Raw genomic sequence first — 27064 nt, forward strand, 5'->3', positions numbered from 1 at the left:
ATTACCCACCTGGATATTTCAACATTTCTAAATAGGCAGCAGGTTCTGATTCTCTTATCCCATTGGTAGTGTCATTTACCACTCACCTAGAGATGCAAGGAGACTGACTGTCCCTCCTCTGTAAGACATCTATCTAATTGTGGAGCTATACTTTCCTCAGGAGATCTTCTGGAGCCCCTCAGGTGAGTATCCCAGCCTAGGCTACTTTCAGGCTAGTAGGTCCAAATGCCTACATGACATACATTCAGATGTTTCAGACACCTCAACAATGTCAAGAATAGTATATTCAAACCCAACAGATTCATTCCTATTGGTTCTACCTCCATTTGAAATCATCTCCTCCTTTTCATCTTCCCTGCCACGCTATATGTAGTGCTAAGCCATGATCGTCTCTTGCCTGGGATCACTGCAATTATCTCCTGGCCTCCCTGCTTTACTTCCTCTTTCTATTTCTTACACAGTACCCAAAATAGTATCTTAACAACACAAATTATGTTACTTCCCAGCCTGAATTTCTTTAATTACATCCCACTGAGTTTTAGAATAAAATTCAGAACCCTAATTGTCTTGTAAGACCAAAGATAATCTTATCTGCCCCTTCTTGTCCACACTTATGGCCACACTAGCCTCCTTTCTATCTTTGAAATAAATAGCTAATACTTTCTCACCCTCAGCCCTCTCTCTGAATTTTTTGTTCCATTTGCCTGGAATATTCTTCTTGCAGCAATTAATATGTTTGGCTCCCTTTTAGCTATCAGATCTCAGTTCAAATGTCTTATCTTCGGAGATCTCCTAATGTGGTCTAAGTTACCTAATTTCATCACCCTGAGCATGGTGATAGCCCTTTATAGCCCTTTTCACACTTGTAATTGTCATAGCTGGTTATCACCCTCCCAACTCTCCCCATATGCCAGCCAGAATGTAAAGCCCCTGAGGGCAGGGACCAAGTCTTATTCCTTACAGAATATATTTTCACTTGGCATACTGTCCAAGTATTTATCATTTTGTCTGTTTGTCTACTTCTCTAGAAGACAAACTTAGTAACCATTTTGCTTACTGCAATATTTCCAGTTCCTAAAAAAAGTACCTGGTACTACACATTGGGTGTTGAATCAATTAGCTGATAGTCATTGAACAAAAGCTGCTTTTGCCTTTGTGCTTTTACTCATGTTGCTTCTTTGCTCAGAATGTGCTTACAACTGTCCCTTGAGGTCCAGCTAACACCGCATCCCTTAAGACTCAGATCAGGTAATTAACCTCCCAGAAGTCTTACCTGACCCCTTCAGTGGTTAACAGAGCATAGCGTCCTTTAAGTACACATGCTTTAGACAAAACGAGATTTGATTAGTTCTATGGTCTAGAGCTAACCTCTATACACCTCGATCTTTGTCATCTGTTAAGTGAGAGTAGTAAGTCACAGAGGTGAATATTAAATGAAATAACACATGTAAGGCAGTTGCCATAGTATCTGGCACACAGTAAGAATTCATTAAAAAGATGCTATTGCTTTAAACAAAGTTGGGGGCTCATGTTCTGTGCCTGTATAACATGCTCTGGATAAATCTAACAATGTACTAACATCCTGGATTATATTTACATGTTTGTCCATTCCCACCCAAGAGTGACGTCTTTGAGGCCAGGGAATATACCCTAGTATAATGCTTGGCACATAGTTGCTAAATAAACTTTAAAATAAAGGACTTAAACAGAAAAAGCAAAGTGTATAGATGCATGCTGTCAAATAAGGTAACAGGATGTTTAAATTAAAATTAAATTAAAAAATTCCGTTTTTCAGTTGTACTAGCCACGCTTCAAAAACTCAGTCACATGTGGTGAGGAGCTACTGTGGAAACGACATATAGAAAACTTCTATCATCACAAGAAAGTTCTACTGAACAGTGCTGGTCTAGAGACCGTGAAAACAAATAACTTAATGCATCTATAATTTAATATAAATATCAACTGAAAAACCTACCCAGCTCAAGGCACTGTGCTAGGTTATAGTGCTGTCAGTACGTAAGATCCCAAAGAGAAGCGGTCTAATTAAAAACCATCATTAAGTAGCATATACATCGCAAGCACTATTTTTTCACCTGTCTTGGATTCACCCAGGAAAAAAGAAATAAAATCACAAACACCAAGAATGTTACTAGAAAGCTGATTCCAGTCAGTGCCTGGATCCCCTGGGTAAGAGAGTCTGCACATGAAAAAGCACAGAACGTTTCACCACCTCAGGTCTCACAGGGTCTTCAATCCCCACAACAGCAATGCACGTAAGGCCGGTGACAATATCATTTTCATTATCCCACTCTGGTTCAGGTTCTCCTGCTGGGAAATCTCTGAATGCAAGACATATGGTTCTCAAGCCTTCTGATGCCATCGGTTCAATCACTGTTTTTACAATATCATCACGGTCCCTTGGTCTGAATACTTTTGCCTCACCATTAGCACTCAAGATTTTGAAACACCTAAAAGGAAATGTTGAATCCAAACATCAGTAAGTAACAAAAATAATGGTTAGTGCCATTTAAGTGAACTGGAAGGGCTAGAAATCATGGGATCTGACATCTGGAATTTAGAGAATTACATATGTTGCATTTCCAGAGACTTAAATCACATTGGCTTTCTACTTTTTATGGTTCTCACTTGATAGTTCTCCACTTTTATCAGTTACTCTAGATAGTCTCTAAATCTTCTCTCTTGGAAATGCAATGCTTTTAAATTTTCACAAAGAACCCCTAGTGGCAGAGGAGAATAAACTACACACCTGTCCATTCTGGTACAGAATTAGGCATTAACTTGAACACAAAATTCACAAATAGTCTCCTTTTAAAGTAAAAAGGCAAGTTTAATCAACCCCTTACCTGAGATGCTGTTTCACCACCTATATTGTTTTAACCATGAAAGAAAAAAATAACTTACTGTTAAAATAAGCATTCTACTGAAATGAGAGAGATAATGCCAATATAGTTTTATTTTTCAGTGACACTAACTACAAAATTTTAGTTGTAGTAAGTAAAAGTCACACTATGTACTTCCCTAGTTAATGTTTCTTTTTCATGACTCCTTTCTCTGCTCCTCTCCCCTGGTGAGGTCACCTCCTCCTGCATCTGGGTGGGTGACTGCCAAATCCACAACTTTGTTTTGGTGGTTTTCCAAAGCTCTCCATCACTGCTGAGTAGCTCCATTTGGACACTGTAGCAACACCTTAGATCTACTGCGTGCAAATCTAAACGCTGCCTCCTCAACATCACCATCAGCCCCAACAATTCCAATGTAAATCTAAAAATCTCACCTGAACACTTCCTTTTTCTGCATCACCTATACAGTATCAGCTCCTAAGTCCCCAAATTGGTCCTCTTAACAGTCTCCTCAATGTTGCCTCTCCTTGTGTTCCCCCTGCTGCTGCCTTCTCCCGGCTCCTACTTCAAGCTCTAGCTAGTGTTTAAAGCTTTTTAAATGAATTATCTGTCCCCAGCCCATCCTTTCTTTCCCTCCAACCGACCTTACTTCCTGATGTAAGAATTATCTTCAATCACAGATTTGGTCATTCTACTACCTGATGAAAAAAATACTCCAGTTACATCCTCTGGCCCACTTAATTTTTCCTGCTTGGCCTAACGTGTAAGAGCCCCTGCAACAAAATGTAAATATTACTGTGGGACTATTATCTATCAGACTGCAAGCTAGATATTTCATACGCATCATTTTATCTGTCACCGAGCTGGTGGTCAAAAAGCTCGATCTGGTTTTGATTCAAAAATCTTACCTGTATCACCTATCTGCTATTCAGCAAGACATGGATGAGACAGATTTCTAACCTTTCACACTGACATCAGATAACCAAGTGTTCAATAAAGGGAAGAAGGCTCTATGTGGCCTGGGTGTCACAAAGGCACACGACTACCGAGCTGAACGATGCAACTTGCTACCTCCCCAATATGGCCCGTGTAGTCCCACCTCCAAGCCTTTGACGTGGCTTCCTTCACCTTGATGTTCTCACTTCATACCAAAACCTATCTGAAGTGCCGTATCTCTCATATGACAATGATCTCATCTTAAAACTCTGTAACCATCTGTCATGTGCTGCCATTTCAGTAATTTATCTATAGACCCGTCTCTTAAACCTGTTAGAATATAATCTGTCATGCAACATTAACACTGGATTATAAGCTACATATAAGCAAATTAAAAGTAAAAATTCTTTAAATGTTAGAAGTTCCAATGGGCTCTAATTCTCCAAGGCTGCTCTTAAACTGTGTTTTTAAATTCTCTACTGGAATTAAGGAAACCAAAATAATTTCAACACCTCTAATAACATACAACATTAGGGAAATTATACCTAAGTGTATAATGTCAAAACTGAAACGACTCGTCTATAAAAGGACAGGTAAAAGAGAAAGATGACCACTTAAAATGACAAGAAATATTTAAATATCACAGTGCAGCAGCACAGACCTAAAACCTCACTCTGATATAAAAGGAGAATTCTTAAGATCTAGTGTTAAGGCTCTGCTATTCTAAGAACTTATCTGTAATTCATTCATCACATTTTCTGAGCTCACTATCTACAGTGTGGTGTTGAAGATCGAGACATGAGTTTTTCTTCCCAGGAGGCCTTTTTCATTATCCTCTATAACAACGGAATCAACATGTCTAAAAGCAAAGATCAAGGTTTACTTTATTAAGTCTACCAGACTGAATGTAATGGGCACATTTTCCCTACAGCAAAATACTATGAAACAAAAGAAGCAGAAGTACAAAAATGGCAGAATACCGTGGGCAAATTATCTAGATACCATTAAAATATACTGAAAAGCTCTGAGGTCCTATCAAATGCCTGATGTTCACAAAAAAGGAAATAGCAACAGTAACAACATAGTAGGTATTCCATAAAGCAACTATAGTGAGCAATTTATTCATCTAAGCATTTTACTCTTACTTTTTCAGAATTATCTCAGATGCACCCTTGCTGAATATTCGATAACTTCCATCTGAATTTTTCAGGACAGTACTCATGGACTTCCTAACAGAATTGAAGGTGTAGACTTTGTACAGTGCTTCTTCTGGTATTTCATTTCTAACATCCTGATAATCTCGTTTTAAATCCAAAAGAAGTCCCAACAAGGCACATTCAGTTTTATTACCAACATGACGAGGTAATCCACCCTCTTTCTCTGGTGGCTATAAGAGAAAAAGGTTTAGAAGCTAGTATCATCTTGTTTCTCTATGACAGTTTAACTTATAATGTAAAATAGAATGCGACATTCTAAAACAAAACTACATAGGAAACTTCTAGTAAATATCAGCATTTCAAAGAGGGACACAAAAAGGTACGGAAGAAAGGATCTCTGAGGTGAGAATGACATGGATTCCAATCTCAGCCCTGCCAGTTACTAGCTAAGTGAATTTTTGGCAAGTTATCCCACTGCTGTGGTCCTTGGCTTCAGCAACTGGAAAACAGGTGCACTTATGACCCAAGAATTAAGTGAGATAAGGCATGTAAAGTTTAAAGTTGGTTCCTGACACCTAGTGAGATTTAATAAATTTTAATTCCTTTCCTTTTCTCTTCCTGTTTTCATTGAACATTTACATAATTCAAAATTAAATCTACTATACAAGTTTTTAAACTTAAAGCACTGCTGCCTTAAATATTTGTATATAAAAGCTTTACTTCCTTCATCGTATCTTCACAAATACCACCTTATATATACTTATCACTATAGTAATAAGGCCAGATGTGATCATCTTTACTTAAACTGAAGAAAGTAAAGCTCAGACTTTCAGCTAGTAAAAGGCAAAGCTAGATCTAGAACCAGGATCCCATAACTTTTCAGGCTAATAATCCAATTCATGTGTATTTTCACTAGACAAGTTTTAGTATTAATTCTGCTCATGGTCTTCATCCATAAATCACTAGAACACATACCAACTCTCAAGCAATTCCACACTTTATGTTGCAAGTAAGACTTTTAACTTGCAAAGTTAAGAATATTTTATTCTAAGGCAGCACAAAGTCTAGAATTACTTTACTTAGTTTCAAAAGGTCTAAGGATGACTTCATTGGTAGGATCTACTGAGTAACCAAACAGAGCATATAGCAAGCACATTTAAGAACATATTCATTTAAGCTGAAATCTGGCTTCAAAATTTTCTCTAGAAAATTGAGAGTTGACTTTCTACAGTAAGATAGCCTGGTCTTTCACAAAATATGCTTAATAAGAATTTAAAATTAAGAATTTGTTATAAGGCTTGAGAGTTTCTGAACATGGGAAATTCAAAATATAGGAGGAAAATGCAAGTAAACAAGGTGTAAGTTGATCAACAGGTCTTTCTTGTAATGCAAATTGTATTAAAGAAACTTACATTATCTGACTATATGACTTTTAAAAATTTAACACACCCAGTTCTCCAATAAGGGTAGGTCTGAAGAGCTACATACACAGTCTAGTATTACACATTTAAAAATTTTCATATATAAATTATTAAAGAAACCTTACCAATATTTTTGATGTATAAGCACAATTCACAGAAATTCCTGTTACAAGATGGGACAAAATATTTGGTGGAATGGCTTCTGGTTCAGGAATCTTTTTATAGTGTTTTTCATTTATGTAAGCTTGAACAACCGTCATTCTGTTCATTGTCAACGTCCCTGTTTTATCTGAACAAATAGCTGTAGCATTTCCCATGGTTTCACAAGCATCCAGATGCCTTACTAAGTTATTATCTTTCATCATTTTCTATGGTGATGAAAACAAAAAAACAAAAACACCTAGTTAAGCTACATACAAAACCACTCATGATATAAAATTGTAAAGTGCTTTAAATTAAGAACTAAACTCCCAGCTATATACAATATAAAGCATTAATTTAATACTGGAAGAATTTTAGTATATTTGACCTATTTGAATAAGCTAAAGGGTATACTAGCTTTCTGTAGTTACTTTTTTTTTTTTACCAATGCATAACATAATCTAGTAAATGAATACAGATACCTACACTCGTATGCAAATCATGTTGATTATATGCCTCCAACAGCCTCTGTGAAGTGTCTTCACATTACATAAGAGCAATGACAATCTGCATTCTAAGTACAGAGGTACTTATGGCATTGTAAAAGTGTATGACATTTAAGGATTATGTCTCCTTACAAAGTGGAAAACAAATCACCAAGGAAAAAGTAGCTTTTGTCAGTTAAAATACAGAGTTTGTAGGCATACAGTTGTCTGATTTTTTCTTTTTGACTCTGATCGACTGAGATAACGTATCAAAACCAGAATGGGTCATTTATATCTCTTCCATATGCTGGTACACCTGGCATTCTCATCCTTAGGATAATCACTTCCTCTTTTTTACTCTCTTCCTCTTATTTACAAGAACAAAACAGTTTCAAAAAAAAACTAAGAGTTTTCACAGTAGCCCCAAAAGGCATTTAAGTTAAAATGATAATTCATTTTCAAAAATGTAGAATGGGTTAAAAATGACAGAGCTATTTTACATGTATTCTGTGACTACTGTTATGCAAGATACTGCAAAAATTGGTTCTTTGAAGAAATAAATATGAAGAGGTGTACCTCCCAAAGCACGTGTGATTTGCATGAATATTTAAGATTAAAAGAATGAAGTTCTACAGTGAAAAAACAGGTGCTCAATTTCACAAAGTACTAATAAAGGATCCAGAAAGACTACACACCTCCATGAAAAAGAACTTAATTGGTAACATTCGGGCTAAACATTTAATAAAAGCTTAAAGAACAGTAGTTAAAATGCTCTTCCTCATTTTCTATTAATGTAAATTAATTCTGCCTGTATCTTTTTGATCAACTGAAAAATTAATGTTATTGATGACTACTCAAGATGAACTGACAGTACTGATAAAATGATCAGTGTCTAAAACTTCTAATTATTTCAAAACATTGAAAAAAAGACAAACAGGTGACTGCACTGTGAAACATTTACCATTTGAAATGAAAGATGTTAAATGCCTGAAAAGAAAATAAACTCAAACAGTAAGCAAAAAATATTCTTATCTTGACGGGTTTATTGTAAAATACGATGGAATACTAAAGACCAGAGTGCTCCAGCAGAAACCATGACTATTTATATTGCTCATCACCATCAGCAATACTACTTAAGAATAGCTAACTTAACACCAGAAAATTGACAAGAGCTGCCTTCTTCCCATTAAGTATAATTTTACCCGCAAAGCCATTCTGAAAGGTCAAAATTGCCCAAGCTAAACCTTTTTAAAAATCCAATTCACCTTTTCCATATAAGATATAAAATTATTTAAATAAATTAGTAACCTTCAACCAGATTACAACTTTAGGTAAATAGTAGTGAGCAAAGGCGTCAACTACTACAGGTGACACTGGAAGAGACTGAGTAGAGTGAGAGCAGGTGATTTACAGGAAGAGCGAATGGGCCCTGGATTATGTGACAAACTACGGGAGGGCTGGTGAGGCTGGACCAGAGGAGCACCAAGAGGTCGGCAGGGCCACACCGGGCCGGACGCTGCAGGCCACGGGGAGCTTGGATTTTTTCTCAGTGTGATGTAAGGAAATAATATAGCTGAATTCTATTTCAGAAACAGGAGTCTGCCTACCGTGTGGAAGCTAGGCTGTGTTGTGATGAGGGTAGAAGAGTGCAAACAAGGAGGGCCGAGAAGGTTCAACTTGAGAGAAGCCTCTATGCTGTTTTCCCACAGGTCAATGACACGCATTCTTACTTTAATTTTACAGATAGAGAAAAGGGAGGTGATGTGACTTGCAACATAACTACCATGTAACAGTGAAAATTAAGCTAGAACTTTGCTTCACGGGGTTGTGCTCGGTTTTGTGTCAAGGCTGCCCTGTGAGGAAATGTATACATCTCGATGTATAGAGACCTTCAACTTGGGGGGGGGGGGGGCGGGGGGCTGTGACAGCATTTCTAAGGGAAACTAACTATAAATTTCTGGAAAACTCCTACTTTCAGAACCAGAAAGAAAAGTCACCACAGGTGTGAATTTTCTCTACCAATGAAAGCTTTAAACTTAGTAAAGCAACTTAACCCTTTTCTGCTTACCTTGACTGAGTAAGCCAGGGAGATAGTGACAGCAAGGGGAAGACCCTCTGGTACCGCAACCACTAGAACTGTAACTCCAATAATGAAGAACTTCACAAAATATTGTATGTAAATCGGTGTGCACTCTGCAAGCCATGGTCTCTTCTGAACCCAGAAGGTATCGATGACAAAATATAATACTAGAATGATAACTGTGATGGCAGACATCAACAAACCTTTCAGTATATTAAAAAAAAAGAAAAGAAAAAGGAAAAGAAAAAAATGTCATTATTTCAGTAGTCCAGACACTCCCCACTGTCAGTTACATATCAGCCACCAGAAGAAATTACCACTTGTTTGAGAATACTTAAATTTCTCTGAGAAACTGTTACCTTTTTTTTTTTAATTGCACCTATCATTTGGCATTGTCAGAGTTAATTTCTGCTTCCAAGTATGGCCCTGTCCCCAGGAGAACTGGTAGAAAAGTGTTTATGATTCTTTCCTAGACTTAATTTTTCCTGCCTTCTACTAAAGCGAAGACAAAATAATAGGCAACGACAAGGAAAATACCAAAAGCTTAGAGTAAGTGGGTACTTTATACATTGGCAACTGCTTACTGTTGAAAGAGAAGCTGGTAAAAATCTGATCAATGGGGAGTCTTGGAATTAAATATTCAACCCTATGTCTTTTATTAAAAAAATTAACTCTCTCAACTGTTATTTTTTCATCTATCCTCAGTGCTTCATGTTTTACAAACCACTTACCTATTTTGTTTACTTGTTAGCCTATTACAAATGAGTACTAAAAAATAAGACAAATCCACATATCTGCACCTAATAATCCAACCATCTTAAATCCTTTTCCCCAACACTGAAGCAGTATTACCCTGTGGCTATATATTACAAAAAGCGAGTATTTGCTATTTGGATAAACTTACTCAGAACAGAAGCAAAACCTCACTTTTTCCAACATACTTCTAAGAAGTAGAATTACATAATTTAAGTGATTTTAATAGTATATGCTGATTTATCCACGTGTTCTTTCACATGGATGATACTGCTGGAGGGCATGCTCTGTTTTTAGCTAAGAGCTCTGCTTCTGCTGCTTTTCTCCACCCTAGAGTAGTTTTACTAACAGGTGTTTTCTAGTGAGGATAGCAATTTAGTAACTTCGGCCTCACCAGGATGGTGCTCCAACTAAGCATTTCAATTTAAGTAAATGGTAATTTTTAGAAAAACATATACCTAATTTTCTTCATGGTCAGTAAAAAGATGAGCAAAATGTGTGGTGAAATTTTTTATTAAAATATAGTTGGGGGTCGCCTGGGTGGCTTATAGTTGATTAAGTGTCTGGCACTTGACTTTGGCTCAAGTCATGATCTCAGGGTCCTGAGACTGAGCCCTGCATCAGGCTCTGCGTTCAGCAGGGAGTCTGCTTGAGGATTCCCTTCCTCCTCCTCTCCCTCTGCCCCTCCCCTCACTCGCATACATTCTCTCTCTCCTTCTCTCTCTTAATCAATCAATCAATCTTTTGAAAAAAATAAAATAAAATATAGTGGGTAATCTGCTCTGAGTACCCATACTGCTAGCACTCTCTACTGGTCCCAGAAATCCTGAGAAATTCAGAGATGAGCGTATGGGCTTGTGAACTGGGCAGTATGGCACTAATCCTAACCTGACCACTTATTAGTTAGTTCCTACCACGTATAATGGGGTAAGAGTCCCTAAGCTGCAATGATATCATGAGGATCTGCAATAACTCAAAGACCTGGTATACTGTGGATAAAAGGGAGAATATTTTTAAACCCCCTTCCACTCACAGAGCAACAATTTGCAGCCTTAAGTGGGTCAAAAGACCATTTTCAAGCAGAAGGTTAGCATATTTTAAAAGCAAAACCTTATTTTCTTCTGTATATCATACCTGCTTTGCCAATCTGAACAGCCAGCTTTGTAAGTTTCCCTTGTAAGACAGATTTTTCCTTTTTTGGCAAATTTGCTTTCTTTTTGTCTTTTTCATCACCATCTCCACCTTCTTCACTCTTCAAAGGCTGCATTTCCATGGCTGCACCATCCTGGGCTTTTGCTACGTGTAAGAGCAAATAAAACCTCACTACATTTTCAAAGGCACACAAAACTATTAATATTTTAAACAATTTTTGAAACAAATCAGTTTCTTATACAAACTAGAAAAGCTTTCAACATTCAGCGTTGTGTGTGCATGGGTCTATGTCTAGCCAGAGCAAATAAGACAACAGTGACACTAGGTTGTGAATCTTCAAACCAGACATTTGAGAATGTTGTGCCAGGTAATAGGGATGAGGCAGAAGTAGAAACAAGGGATCCTTAAACTAAGAACTAATACCAAATCACTTCTCTACCCCCATGTTGTGTTTGATAGGATTCACTTCCAAACACTATAAATCCCTCCCACTTATGACAATAATAGAACATTATGTGTAAACCATAAAGAAAAATGTACACATGTTGACAGACCTAAATAAATGCAAAAAAACCATTCAAGTTGTATATTTTGTTTCTTACACATTTTTCCTAGCAATGATATAGTAACCAATGTTAAACCAGTTAAAGTGCTGAAGTTGAAAGTTACCTACATCTGGATTTTTCTTAGCTTACTACCACAAACCATAGTTAAAAATCTTATTGCCATTGTGAAGGCAGCATGATTAAGGCACTGGCAGAAGAGGTTAACCCAAGTTACCATAAACTGTTGATTTCCCTTGCTACATGTATCCTACTTTTGGATGAATACAGGACACAGTAGATATATTTTTGGATATAATGAAAACAAGCTAACTGTACTTTTTATCCTTGTGAACTTACCTTTGTTGCGATTCTCAATAGCTCCATCTTGTTTCTTATCTGTAGGAACAAAATGGGAATTAAAGCTTTCCAAAAGAAATAAAGACAGCCATGCTAAATTATGCAGAGGTAGTTCACATTTCTACAGCAGAATTGTTACACAATGGTGTGTGCTTGTATAGAAAACATTTGGTTTATAATGACCTGCTGGGTCAATCACTCCCTAGGTCTTCACCAGGGGAGATACTCCAAAATAATTTGGGGCATCAGTGTTTGTTTGATTTCTCCATAAGACTTTGCTCCTGTATATGCTGTAATGAACCCAAATATGGTACAAGAGGTTCTCAAACTAAATACACACGTAATTCTAAGAAAGGAGAAAAGGGCAAGGGTAGAGAGGGAGGGAGAAATGTCACAAAGACAACAGGCACACGGGATGTTGGGAAGACAGGGAGGCAAGTCAGTAAAATTAGAATACGAATGTAAAGAACGGGCCAGTAGGACTACCAGTTAAGATAATTCACCAAATTAGTTTTCAATTTGGAGAAAACAAAGATGGGAATGTCTAAAGCAATAAAGTAATCAAGGAGGGACTGAGTCTTATTGTTTGGAGCAGGCAGTGTAATACTGAAAATGAGAAAGAGGAAGCGGAGCCCCTCAGCCAATCCTTCTTCCACCTTCTCTATCTCGAAGAGCCATCTTCAGACTGGGAAACATGGAACAGAGTCAAGAAGGAACAGATGTTCAAGATACATGACGAGAAAGGAAGAGACTATCTAGCTACTTTCAACAGGCTCTGAGTTCAGAGGAATCAGACAGCTACATTCTAGGCTAGGAAGGAAATGAGAAAGATTACCCTGAACTGCTTCTGGGTAAGGGCCAAAGCAGTCAAGGGAATGAGAGAAGGGCTGGAGTCCACAGATGGAAAATGCCCCATTCTAGGAAGAAAAAAAACAAAACAAAAACACAACCCCAAGAATCAAAAACGATAGACAATGAGTTAGGGGATGTTCATTCCTGGGAATATTTTTGACTGGATTAATAAAAACAGAGGTATAAGATCTTAGAAAAAATAGTGCTTGTTAGGAAAGATACTGTGGGGTCAAAAGAAAAAAGTCATGATGCAAACTTCCCTTACTTTTTAAATAGGGTCTACTGACCTCAGACTCCCATAAATTAGAATGCAGCGCAGTGTATGGTTACACTCTTGAGCTAGACAAGCAGGTCTGATCTGCCACTTACTAGATCTTTGACCTGGAGCAAGTACATAATCTCCGTAAGCCTCAGGTTACTCATCTTTATGTCCTAGGGTTTTAAGGATTAAGGAGATAATGCACATAGCATTCAGTAAGTGGTATCATTATTACTGGTTTTCAAATTGCCTTCTACTCCAACTTAAGAAACCTAAGGAGGCACGTGGAAGGGCTATTGTGAGGACTGGGACAGGAGAACTTAGAATGGGGGTCTTGCTACCTTCAATTTGCAGTCAGAACTGTTCAAATACATTTTTGTTTAAACTAAAAATTTTGCAACTGAAGACAAAACCCCCCAAAAATAAAACATCCAAGTATTAAAAACATGGTTGTAGTTATAGCAAACCAAGATTTTAGGAAGGTTTTTATTTTAGAAGATCTCAAAATACTTAAGTGTAAGAGCAAAATAGGGGCTTACTCTCCTAAGTAAAATTAAGTAAATCCAAGTGGTTAAGCCACAGTAAACTGCTGTCACCCTAAAGAGAAAGAACCCTGGAGGTGCAAACCTGAGCGGGAGAAAAGGGTGATATAGCAGATACTTAGAAGCAGGGTGGGGAAGGCGTTTTTAAAAAAGTAACAAGCCAGGGGCACCTGGGTGGCTCAGTCACTGAGAGACTTCCCGGGGTCCTGGGATCGAGCCCCGCATCGGGCTCCCTGCTCTGCGGGAAGCCGGCTTCTGCTTCTGCCACTCCCCCTACTTGTGTTCCCTTGCTCGCTGTCTCCCCTGCCCAAATAAATACATAAATCTAAAAAAAAAAAAAAGGTAACATGCCTCCAGCTAAGTAATTCTGGGCAGTCTCCCTACCTATGACAGTTTCTGGTAAGATCCTTGTGGCTAAACTATGGTTATCAATTTTTGCTGAGGATAGCTCAACTTGTAGGGACAGCAGATACAATGGGTCAAGATCAAATTTCTAAAATCTTGGTATCTAATACTTTGGGCTAAATGTAATAAACAGAATGGGTGTCAACGTAAAGTCTTCGTCTTATGTCCAGAAACCAACTACTTAAGTATAGACGGGGAAATGTGAATAGTAGAAAACGTGAAATAGATTAAAAGCTCAATGAGACCAAAATGTGATTGGGTGACAAAGAAAGCTACGACTGAAGAAGCAGAAGAGATAAGCAAATCGGAAGTGAGAGTTTAACTCATTTTGCTGGTTAGGTAACAGAAAGATGCTAAAAACTAAACAGAATAAAGCAAGCCAATGCAGGTGTTCAAGGAAATGCTGAATTTGTCTGGCTAAGTAAAGGGGATTGATGTATGCACTAAAGGCCCTTGATGGACTGTGATGTCTACAAGAAAAATTGGGAAATGGAAGGGACTCCATTAATTCTACCACTTGAGAGTACTATATTAACTTGTAGAATGTTTCGTATCAGAACCTCATAAAAGAAGTGCATTTTTCTGTGCCAGTTTCTTACAACCAGGTGCTGTATTTCCAAATACCCATTCTCAGAGAAAATTGCTGATCTTACTTTTCTTTTCCTTTTTCTTTTCATCTTTCTTTTCTTCCTCTTCACCTCCGGCTCCAAGTAAGGTAAAGATAATTCCAGTTTGAGAATTAACACCTACAGCAGTAACGACCATTCTTCCAGAGCCTTCCATTACATGAGTACCTACAGCAACAGAAAATGTTTTTCTGAAATTGTTATGGCTTTTTTCCTCCTACCTTCAAATTTCAAACTTTAGTCATATTGTCTTTAATATCTAGTACTTAATAAGATAAATTCAGTAAGACATTAAATAACCTAAATTCTTATGCTGAAGGTTTTAACTCTGTAATCCATCTCATCTGAATTCAAAGCGCATGCCATTTACCATGTGATACTGGGCAAATCATCACATCTCAACTCCTCACCCATAAAATGAGGATAACAGTACCTACCTTTAATAAAAACAATGAGACTCAAATAAAGGTACAAACGTAAAGTGCCTTTGCACACTGCCTGGAATTTGGGGGGGTTCAAAGAATGCACATTAATTTTATTATCCTCATCATCATTATTGACATTTCTGAGAAACACATTGCTTAAAAAAAAGAATGTTCTTTATAACCAAATGCCCCATTTACCACACCCAAACCCAAATCTCTACCTAAACCAGCTTTCATCCTAGCCAGCCTAGACCACTGCAACAGCCTCCTAGCTAGTCTGTCTTTCCAGTTTGTCCTACATCAGTTTTAATCTTCCTAAAATGTGAATTTTCTCACAAGCGTCTCATGGTTCAAAAACCTCTGATTCTACACTGCCGACTGGATTAAGTCCAAAGTCTTCACCTCGAGATCAACCAACCCTTCAAACTTTTCATCCACTTCTCTAACATAAAATTCCATGACAGAGAGCGATGGTACAGAAATAGGAACACTGACTGTATTCTGACTGTCCCTTACAACAATCTTGCAAGTTGGTAGGCATTATTTTTTCTTATTTTCTAAACATTTGCCCAAGATTATGCAACAATTAAGTGTCAAGACAAAGATTCAATCCAGCTCGGTCAGGGGGCAAGGGGCATATTCTTCTTTTAATACAATGCCGACAAGTTTGCTGACCATTCTCCAACTTGTACATCCACATCTCTGTACCTTTCCTAATTAAAAAGCTTCCCATTTCTCTACTGTAATATTTTTGTGAATTTTAAGTAGCTTTCAAAAGCAACTTTTTTTTCTAAACTCGCAATAGTCTTCTTTACATTTATCAGGTTTATTTGATCTCCTAGTTTACAACCAAATGGGGGACAGATTCTTTTGCCCCTACCACCATCTTATCTACCAAGTCAATGCACAAAGGTTATTTGCTAAATAAAGTCATAAAGCATATGTACTTATTCCAGTAGTTAAAAACTTACATTTGTCTACTAATTACTGGAGAACTTAACCAATGTGAATATTTGAGGCCTTTGATTTTCTTGCTTTTATTTTTATTTTGTTGTTGTTGTTGTTGTTTTACGTAGGTCCCAGCCCCGGAATGGAGCCCAACACTGAGCCTGAACTCATGACCCTGAGATCAAGACCTGAGCTGAGATCAAGAGACGGATGCTTAACCAACTGAACCAGCCAGGTGCCCCTGATTTTCTTGCTTTTAAAAATCTATATTCTGAATATTTCACTAATTATTAGCCCCTCTGTCAGTGAAAAGGCAAAGAAAATAAGAAATGAAATTCAGGACAGTGAAACAGTATTGATTGAGCAACTTCTACATGTAAAAGGCAATTTCTTTTAACGATTCTGGCTTCTGGTAGATTTCAATTTTTTTATGTTCTATTCCTCCTTACCACAGGTAATCAGATGCTGGCGGTTAATGTTCTCAGGCAAAGTAAACAGTTTTTGTTCTGGTCATATCCCCACTGCTAACTGAATAACTGCTTTTAAAAATCTAAATTTAAAAAGCCAAGAACAGCAGTGAGAAAAGGCATCATGAGAATACATTTAAAAATAAATGCATTTTATGTTTTTTAGTACATTTTTGGAATAGGGAAATAAATGCAGAAAAACTTTCCCACCCACATTACGATAAGAGACTCTGCAAAGTTATTTCAGTCTTTTCTTAACCATGGAAAATTTACAGAGTTCTTGTGGTACACTTGATGTGTCAGGGACCTGAGTCTACATAAAGCTTACTAGCAATCTCTGTTAAAATAGAAAAGGACCAAAGTTCAGTTAAAGGACATCAACCTGAAGAGCTAAGCACTTTGTAAATAAGCTAGATGCACATAAAAGTCCCTGCAGTATATATGGCAAAAAGGCAATAGAATACCACCTCAGTTTGCCAAATACCATGGCCCAGACAGCCTATATAATTAGATTGCTTTCCCCTCCTTGGAAAGACTATAGATTTTATCTGGTTAACAATTACAGTTTCTCAAAACTATGGCAAGGAGTAAGTAAAGTATACGTTGTACTTAAATACATCATATTTCTATATCTAAGATATATCTACTTAGAATGAATTACAAGTATACCCATCTAAAGAAAAAAACAAAATAGGATGTTCTTGGTAGTGCAAAATTTTAAAGGTATACAAATCCCAAGATTTTTCTGAAGAAATAAGTCTGTATTATAATTGGGACCTCTACCCTTTAATAATGGTGCTTACGTAATTACTCTGTTAGTGGTGAGATGTTCTGCAATAAGCTTTTTAGGCACATATCTGCAAATCTTAAAAAGATTAATAGTTAGACTGAAGTATATGCCCAAAAGTTGTGACTCTGACTTAACTTGTCACATGTTTGACTTTGGTTTCAGTAAAACCATGTTCAATTAAAATATAAAGTTCAGAGAGAAGAACTGAACAATTACAGCCGCCATGTTATTACAGTTAAATCAGCATAAATCTCCTTACAATGTAAAACATGTTAGCATTCCATTAACATCTGAAAATGGTAATAGAAGACAAACAGGCAACATTCTGCTTGCTCCAAGCTCTGGTATAATTAAGTCTAACAAACATATGTAAACAACAGTCTTAGAGGCAATTTTGTAAATTCTATAAAGAATCCTAGAAAATTAAGAGTAAAAACCTGGAAATCCAACGTAAAGAACTGGCAGTGCTTTTGGAATCAAGTTGTGGTATTCTGGCTTCTTCTCATTCAGCATTTTAGAAGGCCACGCAGTATTTTCCCACCATCTCTTCCCTTTCATTTCCAATTAACCTCAGGTCAAGCTACCAGTTACTGTTACAAGAGCCTCCCAGGTAGTACAGCTACCTCCCCATTTCAAACAGTACCCTCACCTGTACAAATCCTGTTCTTCGGGGCGCCTGGGTGGCTCAGTTGGTTAAGCGACTGCCTTCGGCTCAGGTCATGATCCTGGAGTCCTGGGACCGAGTCCCGCATAGGGATCCCTGCTCAGCAGGGAGTCTGCTTCTCCCTCTGACCCTCCCCACCTCATGTGCTCTCTCTCTCTCTTTCATTCTCTCGCTTTCAAATAAATAAATAAATCTTTAAACCAACCAAACAAAAAAAACAAATCCTGTTCTTCGTTCTCAGAACATGTCTCACCTATGTGCAAATTCAATCCTCCCCAGTAGATGTGGTGCCACTGCTAGGCCTACTGTTGATTAGTCATGTAATCTTTGATAAATAATTTGTCTCAGATTTATTCCTCAGCAGTTAAACGGAGTCAGATTAGTAAATTTTAAGGATTTTATCAGTTCTTACAGATAAAAACAAACAAAAAACCCAAAAACCTCTCCTTGGTAGTTCATCATAGGGAATTCATTAATTTGCTTTAAAAGCAATCATTCTTTAATTTTATACATCAACAGGCCTTAAGAATAAACGTTAAGACAGAAAAATAGAAAAGTAGAAATCATTAGGTTTATATTTCAGTTTTATCACTACACTAACACTGACTCAAAAACTCTTGGTTTTTTGTGTTTTTGTTTTTGTTTTGACTTAGGCTCCTCATTTGTAAAATAGGGCTCTGGATTCAAATATCTCTAATATCTCTGCCAACTTAAAAAAAAAAAAAAAGGTCCCTAAGGATTATAACGGTAGAAGCTAACATAAAATACAGAATCCTTCACATTGTAGGCTGTTAGGGAAACTATGTTTGCTGACAATGGTATATAGTTGTGCAAGAGAAAAAAGTGCCAAGATAAAGAAGTTCATACCTGATAGAAGTAAGGGATCCTTATCTAAAGACTTCTTAACATGATCAGATTCACCAGTCAATGAGCTTTCATCAATTTTAAGATCATTGCCTTGAATCAGTATGCCATCAGCTGGAAGAAGATCACCTAAAACAAAAAGCAATGGTATGCTAAACTATAAACAAGATTACAGTAACTTTACCTCTAGCGTTAAGAGGTATTGCTCATTTTTTACTTACCATATTTCACCTGAGCAATATCTCCAACAGTAATGTCAGCTACAGGTATCTGAATGACCTGACCACCCCTGATGACTGTGAACTTCTGTTCTTGTTCAATTCGACTCTGCAAACCTCTAAACTGTTTTTCCTTACTCCAGTCATTGAAAGCTGTTACTAATACCACACACACTACTGACAAGAGGATTGCAGCGCCTTCAATCCAACCAGTTTCTCCTTCACCTTCTTCCTCTCCAACAGAAACTTCTCCACAAACTATATGGAAAGAAAGAAAATGCTTATCAAAAAAAAAAAAAAAGAAAAAGAAAGAAAGAAAAAGAAAAAAGATTCTGAACTGATGACAACAGACATTCGATAAGTTAATTATGGTGTTTACATACCTTGTTAATTTTACTCTAAATACGTTACTGAACCAAAAGCATTCCATAATGATAAGAATGCTTACTATGTCAAGTTCCCTCAGGATGGGGAGGCAGTCTAGGGTTCTGGTTAAGAGTAAGGACACCAGGGAAGATGAAATCTTAGCCTCAAGGCAAGTTACTTATCAAATTAGCATAACACCACCTACTCCACCAGAGTTGTGAGGATTAAATGAGAGAACACTTTAAAGTAGGTAAAGCAGTGGTTGAGAATTCCTTTGCAATGGACCAATGGTTAATGCTATTAATTATTACACGTTAGACAAGATATACATGAAAACTTAAATACTATGTGCTACCCATGAATCATGCTTATTTACTTTATCAATTTTACAGAAGTACAAGCAAAACTTGGTTTCTGTAACATGAAAAGGTAAGCCAAGTGCTACTCATTAATCCAACTATTTGGGCACCTACTCTAGGTGCCAGACACTACTTTAGCAGCTGGGGATATAGCAGTAAATAAGACACACAAGCTCTCTCTTCGCATGAAACCCATACTCAGATTGGTAGGTGCAAATGTTATATGAAGAATTTAGATAATAAAACAATTAATTTCAGATATAGTAAATGGCATAAAGAAAATAAAGGATGGTGATGTGCTATCAAGGCCCCTCTGAGGTGTCCACGATGTTTGGGCTAGGAGCCAAATGATAAAAAGGGAACTACCAAATAGTTGCTTTAGAGCATTCCAGGAAGAGCATTCCAGGGAAAGATCAGAATCAGTACAAAGGCTCTATGGCACAAAAAAGTTTACATAAGAATGAGGGAGGAAAGAACCCCAAAAGCTCAAAACTGAAGGTCAATATTGAAGAAAGAACAATGGAACGGTGCTGTTTATACTTTGGACTATAATCTGTGAGTCTAAAATCAACTCAGTGGCCCATGACCAGCATTTTGAAAAATGAAACATTAACAAAATAAAAGGCATATACACGTAGTAAAGGTAAGCATTGTTTCTTACAAGTTTACTTTGGTTATTTATAAATTCACATGAAGGAATATGTTCTTCTGCATATTCCTATATAAAGTTCTTTCTTACAGAGGGTTGAGCTGAAAAGTCTGAAAAATCAATGGTTCTCTTAGGACAGGTAAAGCAGGAAAAAGATTATTCAAAAAAAAAAAAAAAAGAATGAGTAAATGAATGATACTAGAAGATTAAAGCATATTCCAGAATAGAAAGCACGAACCAAAGATATGAAGCATAAAGATGCTGAATAAAGGGGACCTGGGTGGCTCAGTTGGTTAAGCGACTGCCTTCGGCTCAGGTCATGATCCTGGAGTCCCGGGATCGAGCCCCACATCGGGCTCCCTGCTCAGCAGGGAGTCTGCTTCTCCCTCTGACCCTCTTCCCTCTAGTGCTCTCTATCTCTCATTCTCTCTCTCTCAAATAAATAAAATCTTAAAAAAAAAGATGCTGAATAAAGATTAATCCAGGAGAGGTATGTGGGATAGAGGAAGAGAGAGAACACAGAGATTGTAATAAAATCAACTGGTGGTGGTGAAATGGAAGGGATGATGTGAGTAAAAAAAAAAAAAAAAAAAAAAAAAAAATCCCAAGGACCATGAACAGGATTCAGCCATCAATGGGTACAAAAGCATGTTCTCCAAAGGAGACAGCAGGACAATCCATTGAGAGTGCTGGCTTTCCCATCCAAATATTGAAACTTCTCTTTGAATTACATTTGAACTGAAGAAATGACCATGTATCATTGTACACAGTAACTAGTTAAATGAATTTATGGTTTACAATGTTCTAAACAGCAGAAGCAGTAGCACAGTTTCTCCTCTGAATTAGGTTGAGCCAAGTCCGGACTCAAGAACAGATGAAGGTTCAAATACCATGTTGACCACTTTTACCTACGTGAAATGCAGCTAAAATATTATCTTCCAAATGAAGCATTTCAATGGGTTTCGGTTAAAAATGTAAAAATGCAATACGTTATAACAGTGTGCAATAACAACAGATTGAAAGCAGAAGATGGAATTTACCAGTCATATGTCAACAGAGACGTTTATGTAACTGGTGGATGAGAGTGAAAATAAATACCATTAGTGAGTACACTTCCTGCATTTGGATTTACATAATGTTTTAAGTTTCTTTTCAGCTATGAGAAACATTAAAACCAAGTTCTGAAATAAACCAAACTCAGACCCAAATCAAGGGAAATCAAGGTTAAATCGAAATTATAAAATATAATAATGTATATTCACAATCATGCTATCAATAATGGTATTTTATAATTACTAAACATCAAAATTTTAAACCTCATTTCATCTTTTTAATATTTCAATTTATATTTTATATACATTTAAGACTATGCACTATAAAAATATACACATTACGAAGACAGCTCTAAATATATATATAATTCACAAATGCATCATTTGGAGATAGATGCTCAGATTTCTTCCCAGTAAGGTATATAATAAAAAAAAAATTTAAGGATCAATGCAACAGAGATTGGGGGGAAGGAATTATGAGACAATTATATCATTCTCAGCTTTAAATCTCACATGCATATTTAGAACTAGATGACTGTATATTTCAAAAGAGAACATGAAACAAGTTGGTGCCATATTTCATTTCATATATAGTTCTACTTTAGGTTATATAGATAAAGTTAGAACGATCTTGAAACAGATGGTAGTAAAATACTTCTAGAAATTAAATCCTTTTCCTACTGATGATCATTATAAATTTTTAGAGTAGCTGCAATGAAAAAACAATTGCAAAATCAAAGTTACAAAAGGATTGTAGTTTACCAGTTATATTTATTTATATATAAGTATTTTAATAACGCTTTCAGTAAAGTCCAAGTACAAATATAGTAATAATAATCTATTTCACCGAAAGTGTTCCCCTGTAAACACCTGAGAGAGATGCACAATCTAAATTCAGTCTTTGCTCTCTGCCACAAGGCAAATATTCCATTCTTAAAATTCTCCACTTGAGCTATTTCTTAGATGGTGCATCAAGTGTGTACATTACAGTATAATGAAGTAGTTCTCAAAAGTGTTGTCTAGGAATCCCAGGAGGAATCCCCAAGGTCAGAACTATGTTTATAAAAATACTAAGATGTAATGTGCCTTATATTTCAGGAATGTATAGTGGAATTTTCCAAAGACTACATTACATGTGCTAACACAACACACTAAATGCAGAAGCAGATGAGAACCCAGTTATCTTCAATTATGTTAAAGAGATAACAAGGAAATGAAGAACACTACTACTCTTTTCATTATTTCATTTAAAATCTCATTAATAATAATTTCAGTAATTATAATTTTTTATTATAACAACACAGCACTTAGTTATAATTTTTAAGTGCAATGGTATTTTTAAATTTCTCTATTTTAATTAGGAATACAGTAAATATCTACAGATATAACTCATATAATCAAAAGTTCTTTGGAGTATTTTTTTTTACTTTTTATTGTTATGTTAATCACCCTCCATTACATCACTAGTTTTTTTTGGAGTTCTTAATACTTTGAGCATAAAGGGGCCGGAGAACAAAAAGTTTGAGAACCATCGATCAGTATTACAAAGATTTGTTTATAGTGTGGGTTACACAGTGCTTATTTTCACACCAAACAGCACTAGTAAGAAATTTTGAGAATTTAGATTTCTAGAACTGCAGGTTTACAATTAATGGATTTCCTTTTAAGCCAAGTTACTACTTAGTGTTAAAACATAACATGATGAAAAGATACGAGTACACTAATAAATGTTAAAAAAAAATGCAAACACTAACATTTCATCTCCTTCTAAGTAGATTTTGACTCTCTTCGAAGTGTCTTATGACACCGAAAACTCTACAGTTATCTTCTCAGTTGGATCTAATGCCAGTATTCTCCTTAAGCAAATTTGGGAAAGGGCTTGTCACTATATCCTACAAATGAAAGCAGTCCAAGTTCCAAAAAAAATTTGTCCTTGTAACAAAATCCATTCCCACTGAAAATATTTTTCTTTAGCTTTCTTATAATCTTGGGGTAAAAAATGTTAAAAATAAAAAAAAAATTAATAATCTGCCAACTCAATGAATTCTAGAATACCAATTCCCAATATTCTATGATGCTAGTTGGGTAAACTGAGCACTACAGAGCTTAGCTGTATTATGTATGACCTTTCTTTGTCATATAAAAAGACACACCCATTTACACACCCTCAGGCCTACCCACGCATGCATACATACACCTTCATGAGTAATCCACACAAAACATACTTTTAAAATCTGGAAGAATACATATCAAAATGGTATAGCAGTAATCTCTTAAAAATGAGATTTTTGGGTGAATATTATTTCCTATAATTGTCATTTTTCCCTCACCTTTCTATGGCAAAATATGTATTATTTATTTAACAAAAATAAACAAGTTTCAAAAATAATTTGGCTCAATGTTGACAAGAATATTGCCCAAATTTTTTCTTCTTTAGATCAGTGATTCTCAGACACGGGCAATTTTGCCCCCTATGAGAAATCTGGCAGTATCTGGAGGCATTTTGGTTGCCTCGACTGGAAGGTGGTATGATGCAGGGCAACAAAGAATGTTCTGGTGTAAAATGTAAACAGTGCTGCTGCTGAAAAACCCTGATCTATACTGGTTTCAGATAAAGTGACCTATTCTGTGATCAACTTTCTCAAGCAAACAAACAAAAAACCTAAAAAAACAAAACTCTCACATGAGCTCCAGGCATACCTTTAATGTGATTACTTTAAATCACTGCATAAGCCAACTTCCAGAGTTAGCAAATATTTATCAAACTCTTCATAATTTAAAAGGCATAAGAATAAAGTTCTTACAAACAAAAATATTGGTGTATCACTCTTCTGATATATAAACTACTATTGGTTCACTCTATAGTTATTTAAATACAGTAAGTAAAACCCAAGCTGGATTTCTTAGCAGTTACAAAACGTACTGTCAAAGAATATCCATTTTAAATAAACTTACTAAAAAGAGAAAGAGAAATTTAAAAAAGAAACAAAGAACATAAAAAGGTGGGAGAAAAAACCATTTGTAGCTACAAGTTAAAGTAGATATATCAATGTATAATGTATTTTCCCATTGGTCAAGATACTTTGTAGTAGAAACATTTCTAGAATGGCAAGGCAATTATCCAAATCATGCATATAATAACACAATTGAAAAATAATGGATTAGGGAAAAGAATAGAATATTGCTTCCATAATGCTTTCCAAAATTAAAAAAAAAAACACCCAAAATTAAAACTGTAATTATTTCAATATAGTGTTCAAAGACCTTAAAAACTGCTCCTTGCCAACACATGGTATGCACATTTTGGCAGGTTTTTCAACTCTGTATTTCACTTGCAGGTGACACTATCTCATAGGGTTACTGTAAAATTATCTGAGATGGTATATTTAAAGAACTATTAAAAGCACTACTAGAATGGTGTCTAGCATGGTCAATAAATGCTGACCTGCTATTATTATTACATTTTAAGTATGCAAATGAAGTGAACTTATTTACATCACACATAAAAAGTCTTTTTCTTTGTTTCCCCTCCCCAATTTACTTACGTGCATTATCCCCTTCTGGAGGTTGGTAAAAAGAAAGGCCCAATGATACTATGGCTGCAATTTCTAGTATAATTAAAGTGACATCTTGTAATGCTTCCCATACTAATTGAAGAAAGGTTTTTGGCTTTTTAGGAGGTATAAAATTCTTTCCAAACACTGCTTCTCTTCTCTCTATATCTGCAGGGTTTCCACTTAAACCTAGTGAAAAGAAACAAATTTCAGTGAAAGATTTCACTATTTACAAATGAAAATACCTATTTTATTCAAAACATATTCTTTACACTTTAGATTCCAATTCATAAGCTCCTATTGATAGGATTTTTATGCATTAGACCAAATGTACAGAATTTAAATCACTGAAAAATGTGTACAGTACTTTAAAAGGACATTTCAGGTAGACAGCTCAAGACGGGGTTAAGAATTTTCACTTTTCCAAACTGCTTATTTTTGATCAAACTACCTTATACCATCTTGTAGACTGCCAGAGACCAGAACTGATATGACAGTTGGATAGGTTTTTTATTGGAATTAAACATTTCCCTGACCTTTACTTATGATGTTTTCCCTCCAAAAATGGGGAATTATGTATTTATCTGATTTACTTAACAGCATCTTGGTTAACTCAATCAGTGAAAATCTTTGATTTTCACTCTTATTTACTAAAGAACAATGAGAAGTTAATTTAAACTCTAAAACTTCTCTACTAAAATGTCTGTTAGACTTTGACTCATAAAAGATTTCCAAGTCACAAAAAACAGGAAACTTAGGAAGACTTTTCTTTTGAATTTTATTTTTAGGACTTCGTTCCAGCTTAAGAAATAGGTAGTGCTATTGACTGCACCCACAGTCACTGCATTGTAGGACATAGCATTTATTGCCTGAAGCGTGGAAGTGGAGAGGTAAGAGGTTGAAAGAGAGTTGGATGAGTATCAATTTTGCCTTTCCTTCACCCCATCTAGCAGGTCCTCCTCTAATTTAACCTTGCTGATCCCATCAAACCTAGATATGTTCCCATATGAGAACACAGGCAGCAGTGACAAATGATTTGTTTCCTTAGGCTGTTTAAAAATATCAAAGAAGGAGGCAAAGGTACCAGAATGATACAATTTCCAATTTATCATAAATTTAAATTTGTAATTAATTTAGTTAGCTTAATCTCTTTTGCAGGGGGGGCAAGAGTTCATTCTAAGAGAACGACAGATTACTGGAAGGCTCTTGGTTTTTAGTGTTTCAGCTAGTAATCTCAATGTGGAGGCAGGCAGAGAGTAGGAGAGAGAACAAAGAAAGTATACTACTAGAATAAATAATAAGAAATGACTATAAACTTTTTAAAGTAATTATTTACTTTGTTAAAGGTATCAAGAAGATTCCAGAGATGTTTTCATTAGCAACTGTAACAAGGTCAGTCCATTCTGGGCAGAAAGCATTTTAGATTTTCTGATGACAAAAGTCATCATCTGAAAGCTTCCACAGAGCGCCCAGGCTTTGAGACAGAGTTTACCAGAAAGAAAGGAATCAAAGAATTGTACTAATTGTGACCAGGGGAAAGACAGTATGAGAGAAGAAACTTGCAAATTATAATTTAGGATCTACACAGTTTCTTCGGACTAGAGCAATGCTCCCCAGTCACACCTGGCTGCAAGCAGTTAGCACTGGTCCCTGGTTTAACTGAGGGACAGGAAAATCAATGTAGTGATGTTTTCCACAAAACAAAATTAGTTTTAAAGAACTAAACCTTGCGGTGTTCTGAGATTATGTGTTTGCTGCTTTTTTAATTAAGTGTCCTTTCTTTCATAAAAAGATATTAAATAGTAAGTTTGTTTTGTCTTATATTTTAGTGACCTTACTAGCAAAAATAAAACACTGCATTCCTGCCCTGTGTCAGTCTCCAATTTTCTTCTAAGAAATCATCTGAAGTTACTGGTTCTATCAGTTTAACTCACACTTAATAGAACCTATCATTAATTACATATATAATACCTAGTAGTTTTAAATATCACCATTAACTATAAAAATAACTGACCAAAACTTACACTGGTTACAACAGAAGCCAATATTTTATGTTAATGCTGACAAAAACAGCCATAGACCTAAAGATAGCTTAAAAATATAACTGGAGGGAATTTAGAAAATAAAAAAGCAGCT

General features: G+C 36.1%; 1 protein-coding gene across 3 annotated transcripts in view; it reads right to left on the reverse strand.

Annotated features, from left to right (window-relative positions):
- ATP2B1 (ATPase plasma membrane Ca2+ transporting 1) overlaps window positions 1–27064 on the reverse strand; it is a 122835-nt gene that overhangs the window by 26267 nt on the left and 69504 nt on the right. For all 3 annotated transcript variants that reach the window (XM_028105393.2, XM_028105390.2, XM_028105391.2), the window contains exons 3-12: window positions 24920–25117; window positions 18952–19206; window positions 18734–18859; window positions 14600–14740; window positions 11889–11927; window positions 10969–11130; window positions 9070–9284; window positions 6501–6743; window positions 4943–5184; window positions 2231–2468 (exon numbers count right to left, since the gene is read on the reverse strand). In XM_028105393.2, the coding sequence (XP_027961194.1) occupies window positions 2231–2468; window positions 4943–5184; window positions 6501–6743; window positions 9070–9284; window positions 10969–11130; window positions 11889–11927; window positions 14600–14740; window positions 18734–18859; window positions 18952–19206; window positions 24920–25117 (1859 nt within the window). The remainder of the gene's footprint in view (window positions 1–2230; window positions 2469–4942; window positions 5185–6500; window positions 6744–9069; window positions 9285–10968; window positions 11131–11888; window positions 11928–14599; window positions 14741–18733; window positions 18860–18951; window positions 19207–24919; window positions 25118–27064) is intronic.

This window comes from Eumetopias jubatus, unplaced genomic scaffold (assembly GCF_037043125.1).
Source record: "Eumetopias jubatus isolate StellerSeaLion01/CBP00866 unplaced genomic scaffold, mEumJub1_p1.0 scaffold_8, whole genome shotgun sequence".
Classification (NCBI taxonomy): Eukaryota; Metazoa; Chordata; class Mammalia; order Carnivora; family Otariidae; genus Eumetopias; species Eumetopias jubatus.